The sequence below is a fragment of the Vicia villosa genome, linkage group LG6 (assembly GCF_029867415.1).
Source record: "Vicia villosa cultivar HV-30 ecotype Madison, WI linkage group LG6, Vvil1.0, whole genome shotgun sequence".
NCBI lineage: Eukaryota > Viridiplantae > Streptophyta > Magnoliopsida > Fabales > Fabaceae > Vicia > Vicia villosa.
In genome coordinates, this window is record NC_081185.1 from 147,592,510 (window position 1) to 147,612,241 (window position 19,732).

The 19,732-nt window shown below is 33.9% G+C and overlaps 2 protein-coding genes and 1 long non-coding RNA gene across 3 annotated transcripts; all 3 read right to left on the bottom strand.

The window, feature by feature from the left end:
- Positions 1-1,141: 1,141 nt before the first annotated feature.
- LOC131610406 (uncharacterized) lies at positions 1,142-8,182 on the bottom strand. Its single transcript, XM_058882353.1, has 4 exons — positions 8,051-8,182; positions 4,365-4,655; positions 4,181-4,282; positions 1,142-2,198 (listed from the first exon to the last, which is right to left on the bottom strand). The coding sequence occupies exons 1-4, from the start codon at positions 8,054-8,056 to the stop codon at positions 2,010-2,012; spliced, it is 588 nt and encodes a 195-aa protein (XP_058738336.1). The 5' UTR covers positions 8,057-8,182; the 3' UTR covers positions 1,142-2,009.
- LOC131614952 (uncharacterized) lies at positions 8,092-10,082 on the bottom strand. Its single transcript, XM_058886482.1, has 4 exons — positions 9,788-10,082; positions 9,177-9,697; positions 8,160-9,002; positions 8,092-8,100 (listed from the first exon to the last, which is right to left on the bottom strand). Exons 1-4 carry the CDS (start codon positions 10,080-10,082, stop codon positions 8,092-8,094), a joined length of 1,668 nt encoding a protein of 555 aa, XP_058742465.1.
- A 651-nt stretch (positions 10,083-10,733) lies between these two features.
- LOC131612683 (uncharacterized) lies at positions 10,734-13,494 on the bottom strand. The gene is made up of 5 exons (XR_009287449.1): positions 13,120-13,494; positions 12,870-13,013; positions 12,678-12,763; positions 12,438-12,496; positions 10,734-10,949 (listed from the first exon to the last, which is right to left on the bottom strand). It is a non-coding gene; the product is annotated as an uncharacterized LOC131612683 (long non-coding RNA).
- Between the last annotated feature and the right edge of the window lie 6,238 nt (positions 13,495-19,732).

Below are 19,732 nucleotides of genomic sequence, written 5' to 3' on the forward strand. Positions count from 1 at the left end.
TTATTAACAAGCTAGTAATTTGATCATTCAAATTTCAAGTCCAATTACAACATAATATGAATTTTATTTTAGTTTTAAAAATGACAAAATCGACAGTTTTTTTTTTTAAAATCTATTGATTATTTGGATAAAAAAGCTAATAACTATTGGCAAAATGGGGCTATTTTGAGCCATTTTAATTTATCCTTCTAAGGATCAATAAACATAATAGACTGATATTCCAAGGATTACATGAACATAATAGACATATAGGCTCTGTTTAGTAAAATTAGCGGTTTGGTGATAAGATAGCTTATAGCCGATGGCTGATGATTGATGACTGATGGCTGATGGCTGATGACTGATAGGTGATAAACTAATTAAAGTATTTGGTAAAATTAAGTTAACTAGCTGATAAATGTAACATGACATAAAAATAAATTTATTAATTAATAATTAAATGCACATTTAAAATAATCAAAATTCATAAAGGTATTAATGGAAGAAAAAATGATAAGATATAAGCTAAAACGCTATTTAAAATAGCGTCTGAAAAATAAGCTATAAGCTAGTAAATAAGCTATAAGCTCTTGATGTAAAAACTGTTACCAAACACGTCTTTTATTATCATACGAGCTTATAAGCTATAAGCTCAAAATATGGCTTGCCAAACAAAGCCATATAGTTGTCCATCATCCAACACACTATCATTGTTGGAACATGATATGCAGTAAATTAAATTTATTAAAAATTCATAAATAAAGTAACATGACAAGCCTAGATAAAATAACACAACCAACATAAATTATAACTTCTTTCCATCATTATACTTCCACCACCTGAGTTTATGTTCACCAAAAGGGCATCTTCAACAAATCAACTCATCCATTACTCATCATTTGTTGCAAATTTCTGCACTAGAGTTATAACAAACACTACAAAAAAAACTCAGTTTTACCAGGTGAAAACCACCCCGCAAGTACGAATATCACCCTGCAACGCAACAGTTGCGAGGTGAGCTAGCCACTTCGCAAAAACGTTAGTCGCAACTGTTTGCAAAGGGATATCCACCCCGCAAATTTGCCAGGTACTTTTCACCCCGCAACGTTGCGAGGTGAGAAACACCCCGCAAACACGCTTTCCAAGAGGTACAGCTCATTTGGTCAGTTGAGTCAGAGCAGGTGAAATAGGTGATTCTGCATTGTGTTTTTCACCCCGCAACTTTGCTAGGTGTATTGCACCCCGCAAACACGCTATCTAATATGTACTTACAACTTCGTTCAGTGTGACACAAATGATCCAGTTGTATGTTAGACAACTTGCGGGGTGATAGTCACCTAGCAATATTTGAATATTTAATATTTGCAGGGTGTATTTCACCTGGCAAATATTTTAACATTTCCTTGTTTATTGCATGCTGCAAATTGTAACGTATATAGTAAAAAAAAATTATATTATTCTAAATATTTAGAATAATATAAATATAATAAATAATTAAAATTCAATTTTTTTTAAAAATACTAAATTTATAGTTAATTCTAAATATTTAAATTCATACTTAATATTAAAAAGTTTATAATTAATATAAAGAAATACATATTTAATATAAAGAAACATGATTAATCCAAAATATTTAAATTCAAAATAATATTCACTTAGGATCTGGGTCGTCCGCATTATTTTCGTTTTCTTCATCATTCTCGTCTACTACTCCCTGGTTACCAACCGCTCCAAATCCACCACCACCATATTTTTGTCGAAAGAATTGTTGCATTTGTTGCATTTGTTGTTGCATTTGTTGTTGTATTTGTTGTTGCACTTGTTGTTGAATTTGTTGTTGTGTAAGCATCATTTGCTCTTGTGAAAGTCTCAATGCTTCCTCCAACTCCATTTGTTTTTTTCTCAATGTTTTATTTTCACGTGCTGCTTCACTCTGAGCTAGTTGTTTAATTGTTTCAGTTATTTCAGGGGTTAATGTCGGAGGACGTGAAGATCCTTCCCCGTCAGCAATTCTCCTAAATAAAGAATACCTATCCCCTTTTTTTGTAGTTGCTAGCTAAAGGTCCAGTAGCATAAATTTTTCCATTTCTCTTCTTTCCCTTACTTGCTCTCAACCACAAATACTGATCAATAGCTGGATCAAGAGGATATCGTCCATGTGGACCGCCTAACTCAGGGTGTTTAGCTAAAAACTCCTTCTTCAACCTTTGGTACTCCGCCTACACATACATAAATAAATAAATTAATGCATTATTGTCAATGTTTAGCTAACTCAGGATGTTGAATATGTGATCTATAAATCTAATGCATCATTGTCAATGTTGCAGTCAGAATAAAGATAATTACTAGACATTAGATAATAACCAGAACCAAAACTGTCATTAAAAACTAAACCTGTCATTAGTAATAAATTCACACCACTGACTTTGCATTTTTTAGAGTAGTGTATTAACCACAAAGTATAGAATGTGATCAGTATTTTGAATGTGTAAAGTTAATATTCAAATCAGTGTATCTTATTTTCAACATTTTTATATTAACCACTGACTTTGCATTTTTGAGAGTAGATACTAAGACAACCTCCTGATATTTGATTTGACTAAGCAGATACTATACATTGACAACCTTCAGTTAAAGTTGATAAATATTGAACTAACTAGTAGGATTTAGAGAATTAAAGGCAGAGAATTAAAACCTTCAAAAAGAATGCATAGAATGAATGCAAATAATAATCATTCAAAAATTTGAACCAAGAAGCTGTACTGCTTCCTAACACAGCAATGGTAGTTGTACTGCTTCCAAACTTCTCAACTTGTCTTGTGTCACTATTCCTATGTCTTGTGTCCTTCCTAAGCTTGACAGATGTGGTTTTGCTTGATTTAAATCCAATTGCAAAGAGTATATGACTATATGTATCTATATCAAGGAGTATAGATTATATACCATAAATCTACATTTTATTCATCTCAGGCGTTTTTTTCCCAGTTGTTCTTAGTCATTCACAAGTGTCTATTCTTAGGGTGCCAATTTTTACAATTAGCCCACTACCTCAAACTTTTTTTTTTACAATAAACTCACTAGCTCAAACTTTTTTTTTGTTGACAATAAGCTCAGGCATCTTAAAAGATGCAGCAATTTAATGTACCTCAAGTTTACTCTAAACTAAGAAACACCTTAAGTTCATTTATAGCTCATCTATGCTACTAGCTACAATCTTGTTCTTTACTCCCTAAATAGAAAAATCAACCAAGAGCTGAACTCTCACTGCAAGATCTGTTAATCAGAACTACAAGCATTTGCTTGAGAATAAACACGGGTTCTTCATCTGCTTCACTGACAGCTAAAAACAGATTGTTAACACAATTATGATTTTTAGGGTCTTCTAATTTAGTTTATCTGCAGTCTTAGTGGAATCTATCAACTTGCATTTAATTGCTGCTATAATTTGGAGCTTCTTAAGTTTTAGGTTGCGATCATCAAAAGGGAGAAAAAGAAATTCTTTTGTAGCAGACAACATATATACAGTTTTGCTCAAACTTGCACTTCATTCTATTTACATAGCATGGAATCATGTTATATAATACTCTTAACAAAGAGATAACCATATAAACATCACTACAAGTAGTACATGTACAACATTGAAGTCAATTATAGAAGTAAAACTGTCATCTACCCAAAAGGACAGAGCAACATTTATCTGTATTTGCAATTGAACAAAATTCTATGTTTTAAATGTATGATATGATTTTGTACTTTCTACACACAAATCAAAAGAAGAAATTTGTTGAAGTAGAGACTATCAGTAACCAGTGTCTCTGTCTCTTTTTCAAAAAGTAATTTGGGTAACTTATTCTGTTTTGGATATTCTGGCTCACACTTTCAACAAGTAATTTGGGTAACTTATTCTGTTTTGGATATTTTGGCTCACACTTTCAACAAGTAATTTGGGTAACTGATTCTCTGGCTCACACTTTCAACAAGTAATTTTCTATTTTCTAACTTTTCCAATGACATATTTGGTGTCTGTTTTGGATAGTGTGAGGCTGTTTTGGATATTCCTGTAGTGATGTAAATAGTGAATTCTATTGGTTAAGTGTTGATTCGTGACCTATTTGTGATTGTGCTCTCGTGATAAATAGCATTGCTGTTTCTAATATTAAAATATTGCTTAAGACAAAGAGAAGAAATACTATTATCTTACTTGAGTATCTCTAGCACGGTCGTCGCAATACTCTCCATCTCTTCCTCGATAAGTCCTCTCGTGAAGCTCTTGCATTAATGGAGCTCTTCTCTTAGCCACAGCCTAATACACATAGAAGTCCAATAAAAATATAACACAATTAACAATATAATTTTAAAAAAGTAGTGAGAGAAAATTATATTACCATCCGTTCAGCATGATCAGCAATACTAATGCTTCCGGCTCTATGATTAGCGGATCCATTTTCTGATGCTCTACGCTGCTTTGCTTTTTCAGATTTTTTCTTAAACTCGTCTGTTTTCCAATAAACAAGCATTTCTTTAAACACGTTTTCGCCCATCCATAGAGGTCTGATCCCTCTTTCTTCATATCCACGTCTGGCACGCCTAAGCATATCTGAAAGTCGTGCCGATGCCCTTTTCCTAAAATTTATCTCAACCAGCTCCTCATCAAGTGTGTGCCATACACACTTCTCCTACAATATAGAAATTAAAACAAGATGGTTAGAAATTAAAAAATTAATTGCTTAAAGAAAACATGTGTAGCTATTGTTAAGCTCAATTAAGACTCCGTATCAAGGAAGAAGATAAATATTGAACTAATTAGTAGAAGGCAGAGAATTAAAGGTGATTCATATCATGTTGAAGTTTAAGAAAACTTGAGATTGTTGGTTGGTTGAGTTGTAACAGAATTCTAATCAACTTCAACCAACTCCTATCAACCAAAATTGAACATTATCATAAGCTACAAGAATGAATGCAAATAATAATCATTCAAAAATTTGAAACCTTCAAATGCATAGAATAGAATGAATGTAGTTGTGCATAGAATGAATTAAGCTGCTGCATTGGTTTTAAAACCTTAAAAAAATGCATAGAATGAATGCAAATAATAATCATTCAAAAATTTGAAACCTTCAAATGCATAGAATAGAATGAATGTAATTGTGCATAGAATGAATTAAGCTGCTGCATTGGTTTTAAAACCTTCAAAAAAATGCATAGAATGAATGCAAATAATAATCATTCAAAAATTTGAACCAAGAAGCTGTACTGCTTCCTAACACAGCAATGGTAGTTGTACTGCTACCAAATTTCTCAATTCCTCTAGAAATCATGCATAAGTGACTTGCTTCTACTACTACTATTACATTTCCACCTAAAATAAGCATACGCCATACGCCATACCCGAAATCGTTCAGTTTCGAAAATAAGCATACGCCCTAATTAGAAGAAAAAAATTAATCGCTTAAAGAAAATATTATACCCGAAATTTGTCGAACCAACGTTTATATAATTCACTATCCATCTTCATAAGTTGTCCGAAAGTCTTCCAAGGTGCTTTATACAACTCTTGGATGACTTCCTTTATGCTAACTGCAGGAGGCCTACTTGGCAAAAAACTAAAAACCAAAATTTAAATAAGTGTTAATGAAATTTAAAAAAATGGAAACAAGTGCATATGCTTAATAATATATAAGAAAGAAACTTACGAGTTTCCAACAGGTTTAATAACCTATCTTCCATCATGCTTCTCATGTTTATACTCCATCGCAACCATATCCACGTCCTCAATGTCCTCCTCCTCCTCCTCCTCTGGATCGGGAAATATATGATCAACATGCTCCTGATGGTGATGGGATGTCGAAGATCCATGTGGAGAATGTGAGGTGCCTGAGCCCCTGGAGTGGTGGGATGACGAGGATCGACGTGGAGGATGTGGGATGCTAGATCCCTCAGGCTGATAGGGTGGGGAGGATCCAGGTGGAGGATATGGGATACTAGAACCCCCAGGATGCATGTCAGATGTCAAAAATCCTGGTGGAACATTCTGTGAAGTGAGTAGGGAAGTATAATATCTATGAGATGGATCTGTGCTCATAGACTGGGGCATAGTCGGATGTGGCATAGTCTGCTGAGGTGTAGAATGCTGAGGTGTAGTCCTCTGAGGTATAAAATGCTGAGCCCCCTGACTAGACTGATCCTGCTGAGGTGTAGTCCTCTGAGGTGTAGTCTGCTGAGCCCCATGACTAGTCTGAGGCAAAGGGCAATACATAGGATTTGTAGGAACCTCAACTACTTGTATCCTTGTGCGACGAACTCTCTTAGAACTCTTACCTTTATCCTCAAGACGTGGAGGCATTTTACCTAATTAAAAGAAAAGAATTTGATTATAACATATTTAATAAACAATATGCATCATTAAGATAAACAATATGTATATTTAGGTTAAACATATTAAAGGACAACAAAAGCTTCATTAAAATACTAGATTCATTACAATATGTATTAAAAGTTTGAACATATTAAAGGCATCTACATATTAAAATACTAGATTCATTACAATATATATTAAAAGCTTCATTAAAATACTAGATGCATCATCATTCAAAATCTTCATTATCTTCATTTGATTCAAAATTATCTTCAGCTTCTGACTCTTCGTCATCTTCATCCACATTATTTGATGGCAACAATACAGACGCGTCAACTTGTTCACCCTCAACTTCATTATCACACAAACTTGTAAGTTGTTCAACTTCAATCACATGATTATTTTGTGACATTTCATCGACTTGATAAGCAAGGTCTTCTATAAGTTCATCAGTTTCAATATGGCCTATTGGTTTTGACTTGATTGCAACACACCAATCACGCTTAGCTCGGTGAATTGAAGGATAAGGGACATAATAAACTTGCCTGACAAGATGTTCCATGATGAAATGATCATAATTCTTGTACCTTCGTTCCATTTTAATCTCTACGGTGTTATATTTTTTATTTATTTTTGTGCCTCTAGCAGATGGATCATACCAATCACAATAAAACAAGACAACTTTGTTTTCCGAATCCAGATAATTGTATTCCAACTCGTAAATGTGTGTGATAACACCATAGAAGTCGTCTTCACCACCATCTGTAACTCCTTTTACAAACACGCCACTATTTATGGTTTTCTTTCCTTCTGTCCATTCATCAGTATGAAATTTATATCCGTTTACAAAGTATGTGTGCCATTTCTTTGCACGTTTAATAGGGCCTTCAGCTAAGTTTCTCAAATGGAGTAGTTGTGGAGATAATTCGACATTACATGACAATTGTTGCTTAAACCATGATGGAAAATAAGCATGTATGTCAGTGGTTGTTGCTTGTTCACCGGTGAGTTCATAATGGAAGTTATTATATAACCTATATCGAAACACATTAAAACTAAGTTAGAAGGTAATAAGTTTAAATCCAATGTGTTCAAAATAAATATTCACTTGGTATACTTACTCAATGTATGGTTTTACTTCAACGCAATTAATCAATACATGAACATGAGCAGATTGCAATTCCTTTTCGGTCAGCCAGTGCACATTCGTCTTTCCAGAACTACGACCAGGAAGTCCAAAGATGGATAAGGTGAATTGACTTCTTTCTGTAACATTAACTTCATTCCTTGTGATTCTTGGAATTAACATCATGTGATTGAAATAATGAGAGCAAAAATGAGATGTTTCCCGATGCAAATAATGTGCACATATCGAACCCTCCACTTTAGCCTTATTTTTCACAGATCTCTTTGAATCACCCATGAATCTTTCAAAAGGATACATCCACCTATATTGAACAGGTCCACCCAGAAAAGCTTCATATGCAAGATGCACAGGAAGATGTTCCATTGAATCGAAAAAACCAGGTGGAAAAATTTGTTCCAACTTGCATAGAATGAGAGGAATGTCTTGGTCCAACTTAATTAGGTGATCGACTCTTAAAATTGATGCACAAATATCTCTAAAAAACTGACTAATTTCAGTTAGTGGATTGAGCACTTGTGTTGGCAATGAGCTGAAGGCAATTGGAAGAAGTCTTTCCATGAAAACATGGCAATCATGACTTTTCATTCCAGTCACCTTGCCAGTGCTGGCGTTAGCACATCTTGCCAAGTTAGAGGCATAACCATCGGGCATTCTCAATTCAGTTAACCATCGGCAAACAAGCTTGGCTTCTTGTGGAGTTAGACTATAAGTAGCTTTGGGTTTTAATAGCTTCCCATTTGGTAGAGTCTTCAACTCTAAATCTTTTCGATTACAATACAGTTCCATGTCTTTTCTAGCATTCTCATTATCTTTTGTCTTGCCTTGGACATCCATCACTGTATTAAATACATTATCAAAAAAATTCTTCTCTATGTGCATAACATCAAGATTATGTCGCAATAAATTATCTTTCCAATATGGGAGGTCCCAAAAAATACTTCTTTTAGTCCAATTGTGTTTGTCCCCGTATCCTGGAATTCGGATCGCTTTTCCATTGTCTGTGAATTTTGGTAGATCACGAACCATGTTCCATACTTCAACTGATGACAAACGAGGGGGAGGCAGATCTGTTACTTTTATACCTTTTCTGAAATCATTCATGTTTTTTCTAAGTATGTGGTTTTTTGGTAGGAATCTACGATGACAGTTAAACCACGAACTTTTTCCTCCTTTATCCAATGTAAACGCCTTCGTCTTATCCATGCAATGAGGACATCCCATTTTACCATGTGTACCCCAACCAGACAACATGGCATATGCAGGAAAATCGTTAATAGTCCACATCAAAACAGCTCGCATGTTGAAGTTTTGTTTACGAGATATGTCATAAGTACATTCTCCAATCCACAACCTCTTTAAGTCATCAACTAAAGGTTGTAAATACACGTCAATTCCTGCTTTTGGACTCGACGGCCCTGGAATGAGGCAAGTCAAAAACATGTAAGGCTTTGTCATGCACATCTCAGGGGGGAGGTTGTAAGGAGTAACAATAACCGGCCAACAAGAATATCCAGTTCCCGACTGTTGGACATATGGAGTAAAACCATCTGAGCATAATCCAAGTCTGACATTTCTAGGTTCTGCGGCAAAATCAGGATGCATCCGATCAAAGTGCTTCCATGCCTCACCATCAGATGGATGTCACATAGTGCCTGTACTTGTTTTGTTTGTATGATGCCAGGTCATTTGACTTGCACTGTGCATTGAAGCAAACAATCTCTGCAACCTTGGTATTATCGGCAAATAAAACATTGATTTCACTGCTATGCGTTTTTTATCACGATCAATGGCTTTAGTGCGAACTACATACCTTGGACTCTTACAAAACTTACATTCCTCTAACGCTCCATCGTTTGTACCAAACTCATTGTCATAGAACAACATGCAACCTCTAATGCAACAATCAATCTTCGTTATTTCTAATCCTAACTTCATAACCAACCTCTTCGCGTCATAATAACTTCTTGGCAAATTCTCTTTCGTAGGAGTCGCATCCAACATCATTTGACAAAAGAATTCCAGACACTGATCAGGAACATTCCAGTTTGATTTTGCAGCCAACAATCTCACACACATAGACAATTTAGAGTCTGAAGAACCCTCAAACAATGGTGTGTTTATTTCTTTCAACAACTCGTAGAATTTTTGAGATTTCTCATTCGGCAACTCTTCCTCATCACCACTATCTTGTTGTTCATCGTAGGCCACGTTAACCCCTAAAGCATCGCCAATCATGTCATCGTGTAGATCAAATTGTTCTTCATATTCCTTCTATGATCGACTACTGGAGCCATGTTGGAAATTACTTGTCTCTGGCATATTCATCGACATTTCTTCCCCATTTGATGTCCAAACCCAATAATTTTCCTTAAATCCCTTTCTCTTCAAATGAGTTTCTACTTCTTTCGGATCACTTATTATACGTCTACATCCACATTTAAGACACGGACATCTCACTCCTCCCTCTTCCCGACAACATTCTTGATCAAATGCCCATGTAATAAACAATTTAACTCCTTCCTCAAAAATTGGTTTAAGTCCACGTCTCCCAGCATACATATGATCGTACATCCAACTACGATAGAACTTGTAGTTTTCCATACTGCACGTTTACAATATCATATCCATTATAATAATCACAAAACATATTAATCAATTAACCAATTCGGGAATTTTGGTCAATTATATCAATTATATAATTCTATGTTTAAACATAGTAATCATACTAGACTATAATATCAATTATATAATTATATATTTAAACATGTGAGACTATCCATAAATATTAAACTAAACCGGAAATTAGACATTACAGAGTTGCCCCTGCAACAATAATGTAATAAAACATAATTATAAAATATCATTATTTAAACAACTTTAGACAAAATATTATTAGAGAGAGAATGGTCTAAATTTAAAGACTATTTAATTTTTAACAATAATTTAAATCTATGTCTAATTAAAAGTGTAGTAGACCCCAACATCTATCATCCTTAATTAACACAAACAGCCCCTAAATTAACAAAAATCATACACTTATAGATAAGAAACCATTCAAGGACCTATACTTGTCATCATATTCATTTTGGGTGATGCTTATTTGACAATTATACTCAACATATTCATTTTGGGTGATGCTCATTTGACAATTATACTTAACATATCAAACTAAACGTGCAATTATATTTTTAAAATATCTCTAATACATATATAGTCCAATAAACATAGCATATATCATAGTTATTTAAATTTTAAACAACAATCTATATTCATTCCCATAGAGAAAACCATCAAAGACTTCACTCATAGATAACAAATAAAGCAAATCAAACAAATTAATAACACTTACCTATTGATGTTCCACTCACAAAAACGGTGAGGGCAAGAATGAAAATGATGATCGAAGCTCTCCCTAATAAGACAATTAGCTTCCTCACCAAATGCTGTCCAACAAGTGCGCAACAGTGGCTACAGCAACAAAGTAAAGAGCCGCAAAAATAATCAAATTAATTTATGATTTCTTTTACAAATATAATTCCAATAACTTATATTTTAATCATTTCATTTCATTTTAATCAAATTCACAAGTAAGTGGAAGTGTTTCTCATAATATCAATCCAAAAATTAATTTAGAGAATATATATAAATTAAAAGAGGTAAACATTATAAACTAATTCTAGATAAGATCAATTGTAATCAACTATAAACAAATGTCCAAAACCTCAAATTTTAACACAGAGATTATATACTATATATCAAGCTTCAAATTTTTATCATTTAAACTTCATTTTTAATCACCTATATCAAGCTTCATAATTCAGATTTATATACTATATATGTCATCTTTTCCAACAGCCAAAAATGAAAAGAAAAATCGCATTATATCATGAAAGTGTAGAAGCAGGCAGTAGAAAGTAGCAGCTTAATCATACTATATGATATAATAATCAAGTAATCAGATTCAAGTTTATAACATTTCTACTAATGCAAACATTCTTTATATGAAAATAATTTCTTCATACTGATTCAAAATGATTCCTCCACTAATGCAAACATCCTAATGTAAACAAAAATATGATAACACTAATTTCTTCATAACCATATTCAAATTGCTGTATATTTCCAAGCACACGTTATATGAAAATAATTTCTACTAATGCAAATAGAGATTATTTTCATTCACTAATACAATATTCAAACAAAAGAGTATACCACTAAAACTAAATAGAAACTATTCATTAAAAAAGGGGCAATACAATATCGATAATCCATATTAAAAATTGTTAACTTGATTCCGCCAATGCAATAAGCTAAAAGAGGGTAATATATATAACCCCGTCATGATTCATGAAACAAGCAATTATCTGTTAGATTAGATGAATAAAATATGCAATCAAACACTTTTAACTATTTTGGTTTCAACGGTGGCACACACACGCACGCTGAAGAGAAAGGTGAAATATATATAAATCCTAATTGTAAAATATATATTTCAACTTTGTTGTTTCTAAATCCTAATGAATTAATTCTTTTGAGTAGAATATATATAAAACTCATGAGTTGGTTCATAATTGTAAAAATGAACGCATACACGACTCGCTCGCACAAGAATGATTCATAAAAGTTCAGTTCAGTTTGCAAATGTAAGGCAACACACTCAATTCTAGTCAAAACTAAAATTAAGCACAAGCCATACCAATCACAATTCATTCAACCCTCCAGGTATAAAAAAAACATTCAAAAGCCAGCTACATCAACACAATCAAACTGCGTGATTTCAAAGTTCACGAACAATTTAAAACAAATCATTTCTTTAGCTTTTAACTAGAAATTTCAGTAACAATTTCTTAACCTCCCTATTTAACCTTTATTACCAATCTGTTGACTTAATTTACCTTTTTGTCTACTAATTCTAAACCATTCTCATGACAGCCCTGCATTTATCATCAAACATACCTTAGTTCATTAAATGCTAAAACCCACAGCCACTCTCCTCATTTTCATTTGTTAATAACCTGCATAATTCATAGACAACCATAAGATAAACCATTCATAACCAGTATACACACAAAATTAAAAACAGAGGTTAGAGGTATAGCGGCACTATAGAATTTGAACAAGCTGCTATTTTACGTGATAAATAACTGACAGCTCTGGTTGAAAAACCAAATACAAATTTATCCTTAATGCACTTACAGAAAAGTAAACCCTTAGGACTAATTTAATTCTGAATTTCTTGCTTGACAGAAACCAAATCAGCAGCCACAGATACTGCAAAAATCCTGCAAACACAGAAGTCATAATCAAATAGTGTATAATGAATGGAAACATGTACATGGAAGAGAAAATGTTAGCAAAACCCAAAACCAACACCAATAGATAAAAAACCTGATAGTAAATGAACCCTAGTTGTCTCTTAAGGTGAGGCTTGAGGAGTATTACGGAGGAGTAATCACCCTTTTTCTTGTAGTGAAGTTTAGTCTTCTAAGTTTGGAAAGTTCCTTGATGTTAGAAGGTAGTATCACAAAAATCCTGCAAACACAGAAGTCATAATCAAATAGTGTATAATGAATGGAAACATGTACATGGAAGAGAAAATGTTAGCAAAACCCAAAACCAACACCAATAGATAAAAAACCTGATAGTAAATGAACCCTAGTTGTCTCTTAAGGTGAGGCTGGAGGAGTATTACGTAGGAGGTCTGTGATTGCTCTGTTATTGTTTAGCCAGACCCTCAAAGTGCCTCCATTGTTTTGTAATCAAAGTGCCTCCATTGAACCCAGCAACTGAAGGAGATGATTTTTAGGGAAAAAGCGAAGGAGACTGAGATTTGTGGTGGTTTAATGTTGGGGTGAAGACTGAGATTTGTGGTTTAATGTTGGGGAAAAAGTGGTGTCGGGGTGAAGAAGATGAGTTTTAGGGTTTTTTTGGGTGAATACTGAATGTGGGAAATGAAAATGAAAAGTATTATTGAAGAAACATTGCGAGGTTATTAACACCCAGCAAATATTTTGACGTTGGAAGTTGCCGCGTGCAAATAACCCCGCAACTTTAATTCTGACACATGTCCCCACTAGTCTGTACCAGCATTAATTTTCAGATTTATTTTCCCCCCAATTTTATTAAAAAACTTACGTAGTGTTAGTCACCCCGCAATACAAAAAGCCATTGCAAGTTGCGAAATGAAATCCACCCCGCAACCTATGTGTCTGACAAAGCACCCCTGCTACTCTGTGCCATCATTAATTGCAAGATATATTTTTCTCAAAACATATTTGCGAGGTGATTTACACTTTGCAACATTTTTTTTCCAAAATTTTAAATTTCCCTCCCTCCGTTGCGAGATGGAAAAATAATTATATATATATTTTTTTAAAAAACAGGATTGAGAGGTGTTTTGCACCCCGCAACTGCAATATTTTGTGAGGTGTATATCACCTGGCAAACTCACCTAGCTAATCACCCTTTTTCTTGTAGTGAAACTATTAAAACAACAATCGAGCACAATACTTTCAAGCAGGATCCATTAAATATCAACAGAGCATAAATTAGGAACAAGTTATACCTAATGAGTTTATAATGAATCCAAATGGAACTCTTACAACATATTTTCAATCTATGATAATGTGCAACAACCAGCTGAGCATATAGAATTTCCCACATTGTGCAAGTATCTCGTTCACAAGAGAATAAAAATCTATCACAAAAGTAAAATGTAGTTTAATTTTAGTATCAATGGTCGTAAAATTAGTTATATCATCCAACCACATGGTAACTTACATGAACCATCATAGGATGATTCTAAGAGGCCAGGATGGTTACATACTTAATTTCCTAAGTTAAATCACCAAGTTATCAGGATTCCCCGCACCACACCCTTCATTAAATCAAATTAGTAGAGTACAATTGTTTAACGGTATCTTTGACAAACAATCGTTAGTCTTTATGAAGGTTACTTGCAGAATCAACTAATAAATCCTAGGGCATTTTGTTTGTAAACTTGAGAAAGTAATTGGTTGTTGTCATAAAAGTATAAATCGACACTTACTTTATAAGGACAACAAATATAAGTTGCAAAGAAAAGAGACAAGGGTTTTCGACTGTGTCAAAATCTTTATAAAAGAGCAATGTAAATGGAAAAGTTGTTGAAAAGATAAATGGAATTTAAAAGGAAAGACTTTGCTTAAATATATAAAGACTATTGTGTAGAATCATACATATTTTTTCACTGACTCGTTTCTCACTCTTGTTTGGATACTTTGAGTTATTTGGAGTTTTTGCATTGATATTGTCACACCTGAATCCTAACACTAGGATCCTTATATATACTACTACATAAATAATTGTCTATAACGACTCTATTTCTAGCGATTGACATGTATCTTACTGCATGTTTTCCACCTTCTTAACTTGCTTTCACGCGTCTTCAATGCATGGAGAATGCCAAAAAAACAGTTATTTAATCTAATCTCGTCATTTCGCTCCAACTGCCAATGTCGACCATCACCCTGTTCGAAATCTTGGGAATCCTATCTTTCATAGCCTAAAACAATATGCTAAGTCCCAAGTCTTAAGGTTAACATGGAAATTTCGACACCCTAAGCGAAAAATCATTCCTGTTGAAACACTACCACCATCATAATTTCACTAAGTATTCTCTAAACTCCTTTCCTTTGTGTCAAGTTTGTTACGTTGAAAATCACGTGCTAGCAAATTGTCCCTCGAAAATGACACTTTAGGTTAATTGAGAGACATGTGGTATTTTTGAAAATTTATCCCAACTGTTCTAAGTAGTGTGCTGATGTCATCGTCATCATGACTACTTTAACGCTGAACGTCTTTTTGAGATGTGCACCCATTAAATCTTCATCATGGCTCCGCTTTCCCAAGAAGAATGTGGGCCACAAAGATCAAAACCCTTAATTCTGCCTCTAAATAAACAACATGTGTCACTTAAAAGGCGCAATTTGTCTCAATCCGAGAGATAGAAAGGAAACAAATAGTTTTTCTTATTCACTATAAATACACTATTTCCTTACCATTTTTTCTCATTCTACTTCTTCATCGTTTTAGTTTTCAAAGAGACAAATCAATTTAAAAAAGTTTCTCACTTCATCTTTTTCACATTTTCCCATTCTCTGCAACCATTGCCTCATCATCTAAAACAAAGAATACATTACCTCTAGCTGCGTCAATCAAAGTCCCCATACCGGTTGGGAATCGAGTTTATGTCCCAGAACCACCTTGGAAGAGGAAAAAGCTAAAATCTTGAAATCTCAGGTAGTCATTCATTTCTTTGTTTCTGATAAAATTCATGTATTTTTTTGGTCCACTTCCTGACCCTGATGTTAACACTGAGAAATTGAAGAATTTTTTTCCTTGTTATCACCGTGCCAAACCCAATGTTTGCACAAAACAACCCTTTGACCTGAGTTACATGAGCATTCCTTGTCACATCTTTTGCTCTGTGTTTTCCCTTAAACACAAAGATGGTAATATTAATTGGTTAAACCAAATAGAATCGAAGGCACAAATTTGGAAATAAGAAGGCATGTTTGAATTGATCCAGCTGTTGACGGTTGGTCATCTGTATTGTCAAAACTTGCTTGTCGCAGTGTTGCACTTTTTGGAAGGTACGTCAAATACCTTCCAATTGCCATGTGGAATGATCACACCGACGTTGTTCGATGTGGTGGCATATAGACATTGAAAACATTTTCTCATACAAATAACGAAATTAGTGGTAAAACGCAACATTTTTTCTTGTAAAAGTTTGAACTTTTTTCACAAAAGGATCCCGCCGGGTGTGCCAATTTGTTTAATAGTGTTTTTTAGTAAACAATCACGAGTTTAGTTCAATTAAGAGATTGACTCGAAAATTTTCAAGGACAATTTGTGCAGAGAATAGATAGAATGAAAAGTGTGTCTAATTTGAATTTAAATGTTTGGAAAATAAACAACTGAATGTAAATAATAAACTTTGGATAAATATAAAAAAAAATTTAAATGACAAGAGTTACCTCTACAGAACTTGACATGTATCCCTCTAAGTGGATTTCAAACTATTGATTTACTTCCACGTGTCTTTAGCATTAAACTGCTGAAAACCCACTATTGTTCTGATAAATGTCTTGAAATACTCCTAACTGCTCCTGTCGAGAGTTTCTGACATATTTTCAAAAACTTGTCAAGACACCTTTTTTTATCTGACTCTTAGCTTGAAGATATGTTAAATCCTTATCATCTAGTTGATGTGTCGAACTCGACACTTTGTCAAAAGTTTGCTTTGTGTAATCCTTTTCGAGATTTTGGATATGTTTTGAAAAGAGAATGATCCTAATCTTACAGATTTATTCTTGAGATTCTTTCAAACTACCACACTAGTTGAACCTTTTTGGTTGATGTAGATAGTGTGTCTAAGACTTAGTGTTTTCACACTTAATCATTTTGAGTGTCAAATGGAAGGGACTACCTGAGTTTGAGAATTCGCGGGAGTCAGTGGACAAGATGAGGACTGAATTCCCATTATTTCACTATCTATACTTTAATTACTGAATTGAACCTATGAGTAACTTGTTGAGTTTAGACAGAGACTTGAGCCACATCAAACTTTGGAGTATATCTGACATCAAAGGAGTGACTATGAGAGCTTCCAATAGTCTGTTCTCTAAAATCTGAAGGATCTAGTCCCTATAACAATAGGATGGTGATCCGAATTGGACCTGCACAGAGTTTCTAAGGAAGCCTCAGGTAAGCTGAGTCTCCAATGTTAGCCATCCCTATATCCAATTTTTTGAGATCATAGTTTCCTCCTGCACAGAAAACCATGGTATTCAACCATACTCTCTCAATACTCCTTACCAATTTAATATGATGAATTTATCACACATTTCTATTTCAGTATTTCTTCCATTCATGAAAACAGTAAATTGAACAAAGAAAACAATTACTAAAAAATTGCAAAATGTATCTCAAATGTATAGTAGTTATATGCAATGATGTTACAAGAATTGAACAAAGAAAGAACTAGGTGCTAATCACAAGAATTGGCATTAGGGACCAAAGAAAGAATTCACAATATCATCCCAATGTTTAGTCTAAAATACATTCACTGGTAGGGATAGGAATAGTCATAGTAATACGGGTTCCCAAATTGGTCTGTCATTGCAGAAACATGAGGATAGGAAACACCATATGTCTCATAAGGAGAATGTGCAGGAGGTGGAGCATATGGTACTGGAGAATCAACATAATCATCTTCAGGCTGCTCGTTTTCTGGGCTTTGAGTCCTATGTAAAGCTCGCGGACCCCTCCGGCGATTAGCATATTTCACAATCCTTCTTTTTCCTTCAGCAAATGTTGGCTGTCACATAACAAGTTTCAATACATTTTTCAGTATAAAAACAATCAAACACCTTTGAAATTTCAAACATTTGCTTACATGAAGAGTGTTGTAATCTATAGCCCTCTTTGCAGCCTCTTCTGTCTTGTACGTAACGAATCCATATCTAGCACTGTTGAAAATAAAACAACAACGTTATTATTATTACAATGATTATTACCAATACCAACAATAAATATTATATATCCAATTGAACCATGGTGCTATATATACTTTCTCATTACAACTGCTGCTTCTATTTCACCATGAATCTGAAAATCGCTGCGCAGATTTTCACTTGTTACTCCTGCTGCTAAATGTCCAACATAAAGCTTCCTAAAGAGGTACAAATCAGGATCACTACTAATATTATTTCTCCTGTGGCGCTCATCAGCTACATCACATACAACCATTGATCCCTGAAAAAGCAAAAATTCAGCATTCTTATATTCACAGAAAATATCATTTTCTTTAACATAGTCACTATAGCTTACATCAATATCTTTGCTAGGTTGAATCAACGCATCCTGAACTGATTTAACATCTTTATAAGTGACAAATCCATAGTTCTTGGATATTTTTGTGACTCTATCACAAACCACAAACGCTTCCTCAATTTCCCCATACTTTTGAAATGCCTGAAAAAGAAAAAGAAGAATACTCTTTGATTGTTTAAGATTACAGTTAATTAATGAGATGAAAATGATGAATGCATGCATGCACTTACACGACGTAAGAGTCGTGAATTTGTTCTGGAGGACAAGTTACGAACGAAAAGCGTTCGATGGGGAGTCACGGTTGTAAGAGCTTCAATTTCTTGTGCGAATGAAGGATGTTGGGAGGCTCTTTATATGCAAACAAAGAAAGAAACATGCATACGGTTAATTAATCACAGACACGAAGACATTGAATGAACTGTAAGAAAGATGAAAAGGAGTGAAATGGAGACTCACATATTACAGAGAACATCAACGAGTTGAGGTTGGGGAAGATATTTGATGCGACTTCGAAGGTCTTGATTGGAAGAAGAAGAAGATTCGGCATGGTTCAAGTTTTCCATCTCTTTTCTTGCTCTTTCTTTCTAGTTCTTTTCGTATTCTTGGTCTGTTCGAGTCTCACCTCTTTCTCTACACAAAGCACTTATTTAACACCAAATTCACTCAATCCAATGTATTAGAATTAAAATTGGGCTTTTCTTTCGAAGGCCCATTTTACCCGGGTTAGGATAAATATTATCACCACCATTCTCCTTTTACATTGTCACCCCTCTATTTCTATCTCTAACCCTCGATCTATCATAGTATAATTCTCTCTATATTCATTATCTTCTAATTTTCTAATAAACACTAATTTATTTTAATTCCCCTTCTTTCTATTGGATGTACACGTCTATTGGATTTGAAATAAACTTGTTTATTTTAGGTAAATTTTTAGACACCCATGATAAATAATTGGGTATTGGTATTTTTAGTGTAAATTGATTTAGAATTTAAATTTATTTTAAAATAAAATAATTATAAAAAATGATGTGTTATTGAATAATAACATTTGATTGAACAAGGATACTGATACCTAACTAGTATCACATTGTTCACCTTTATTTTATCATAGAAAATTAAGGCAACGTGAGTGTTTGTTGTCTCTCTCACTCTTTCTTTCATATAACTTGGTTTTTATCACTTCACACTTATTTCTTTTATTAGAATTGAAAATTTATTCTTTTCCCCCATCTTTAATGAATGTCGATGATGCGTTACGCATGTACCTGGAATTATCGGAATAAAAAATTATCGAATCTACGAGGATCAAATATCAACCTACTGTTATCTACTGTCACTATGTCACTATGTAAATTTAAGACGAAGAATCT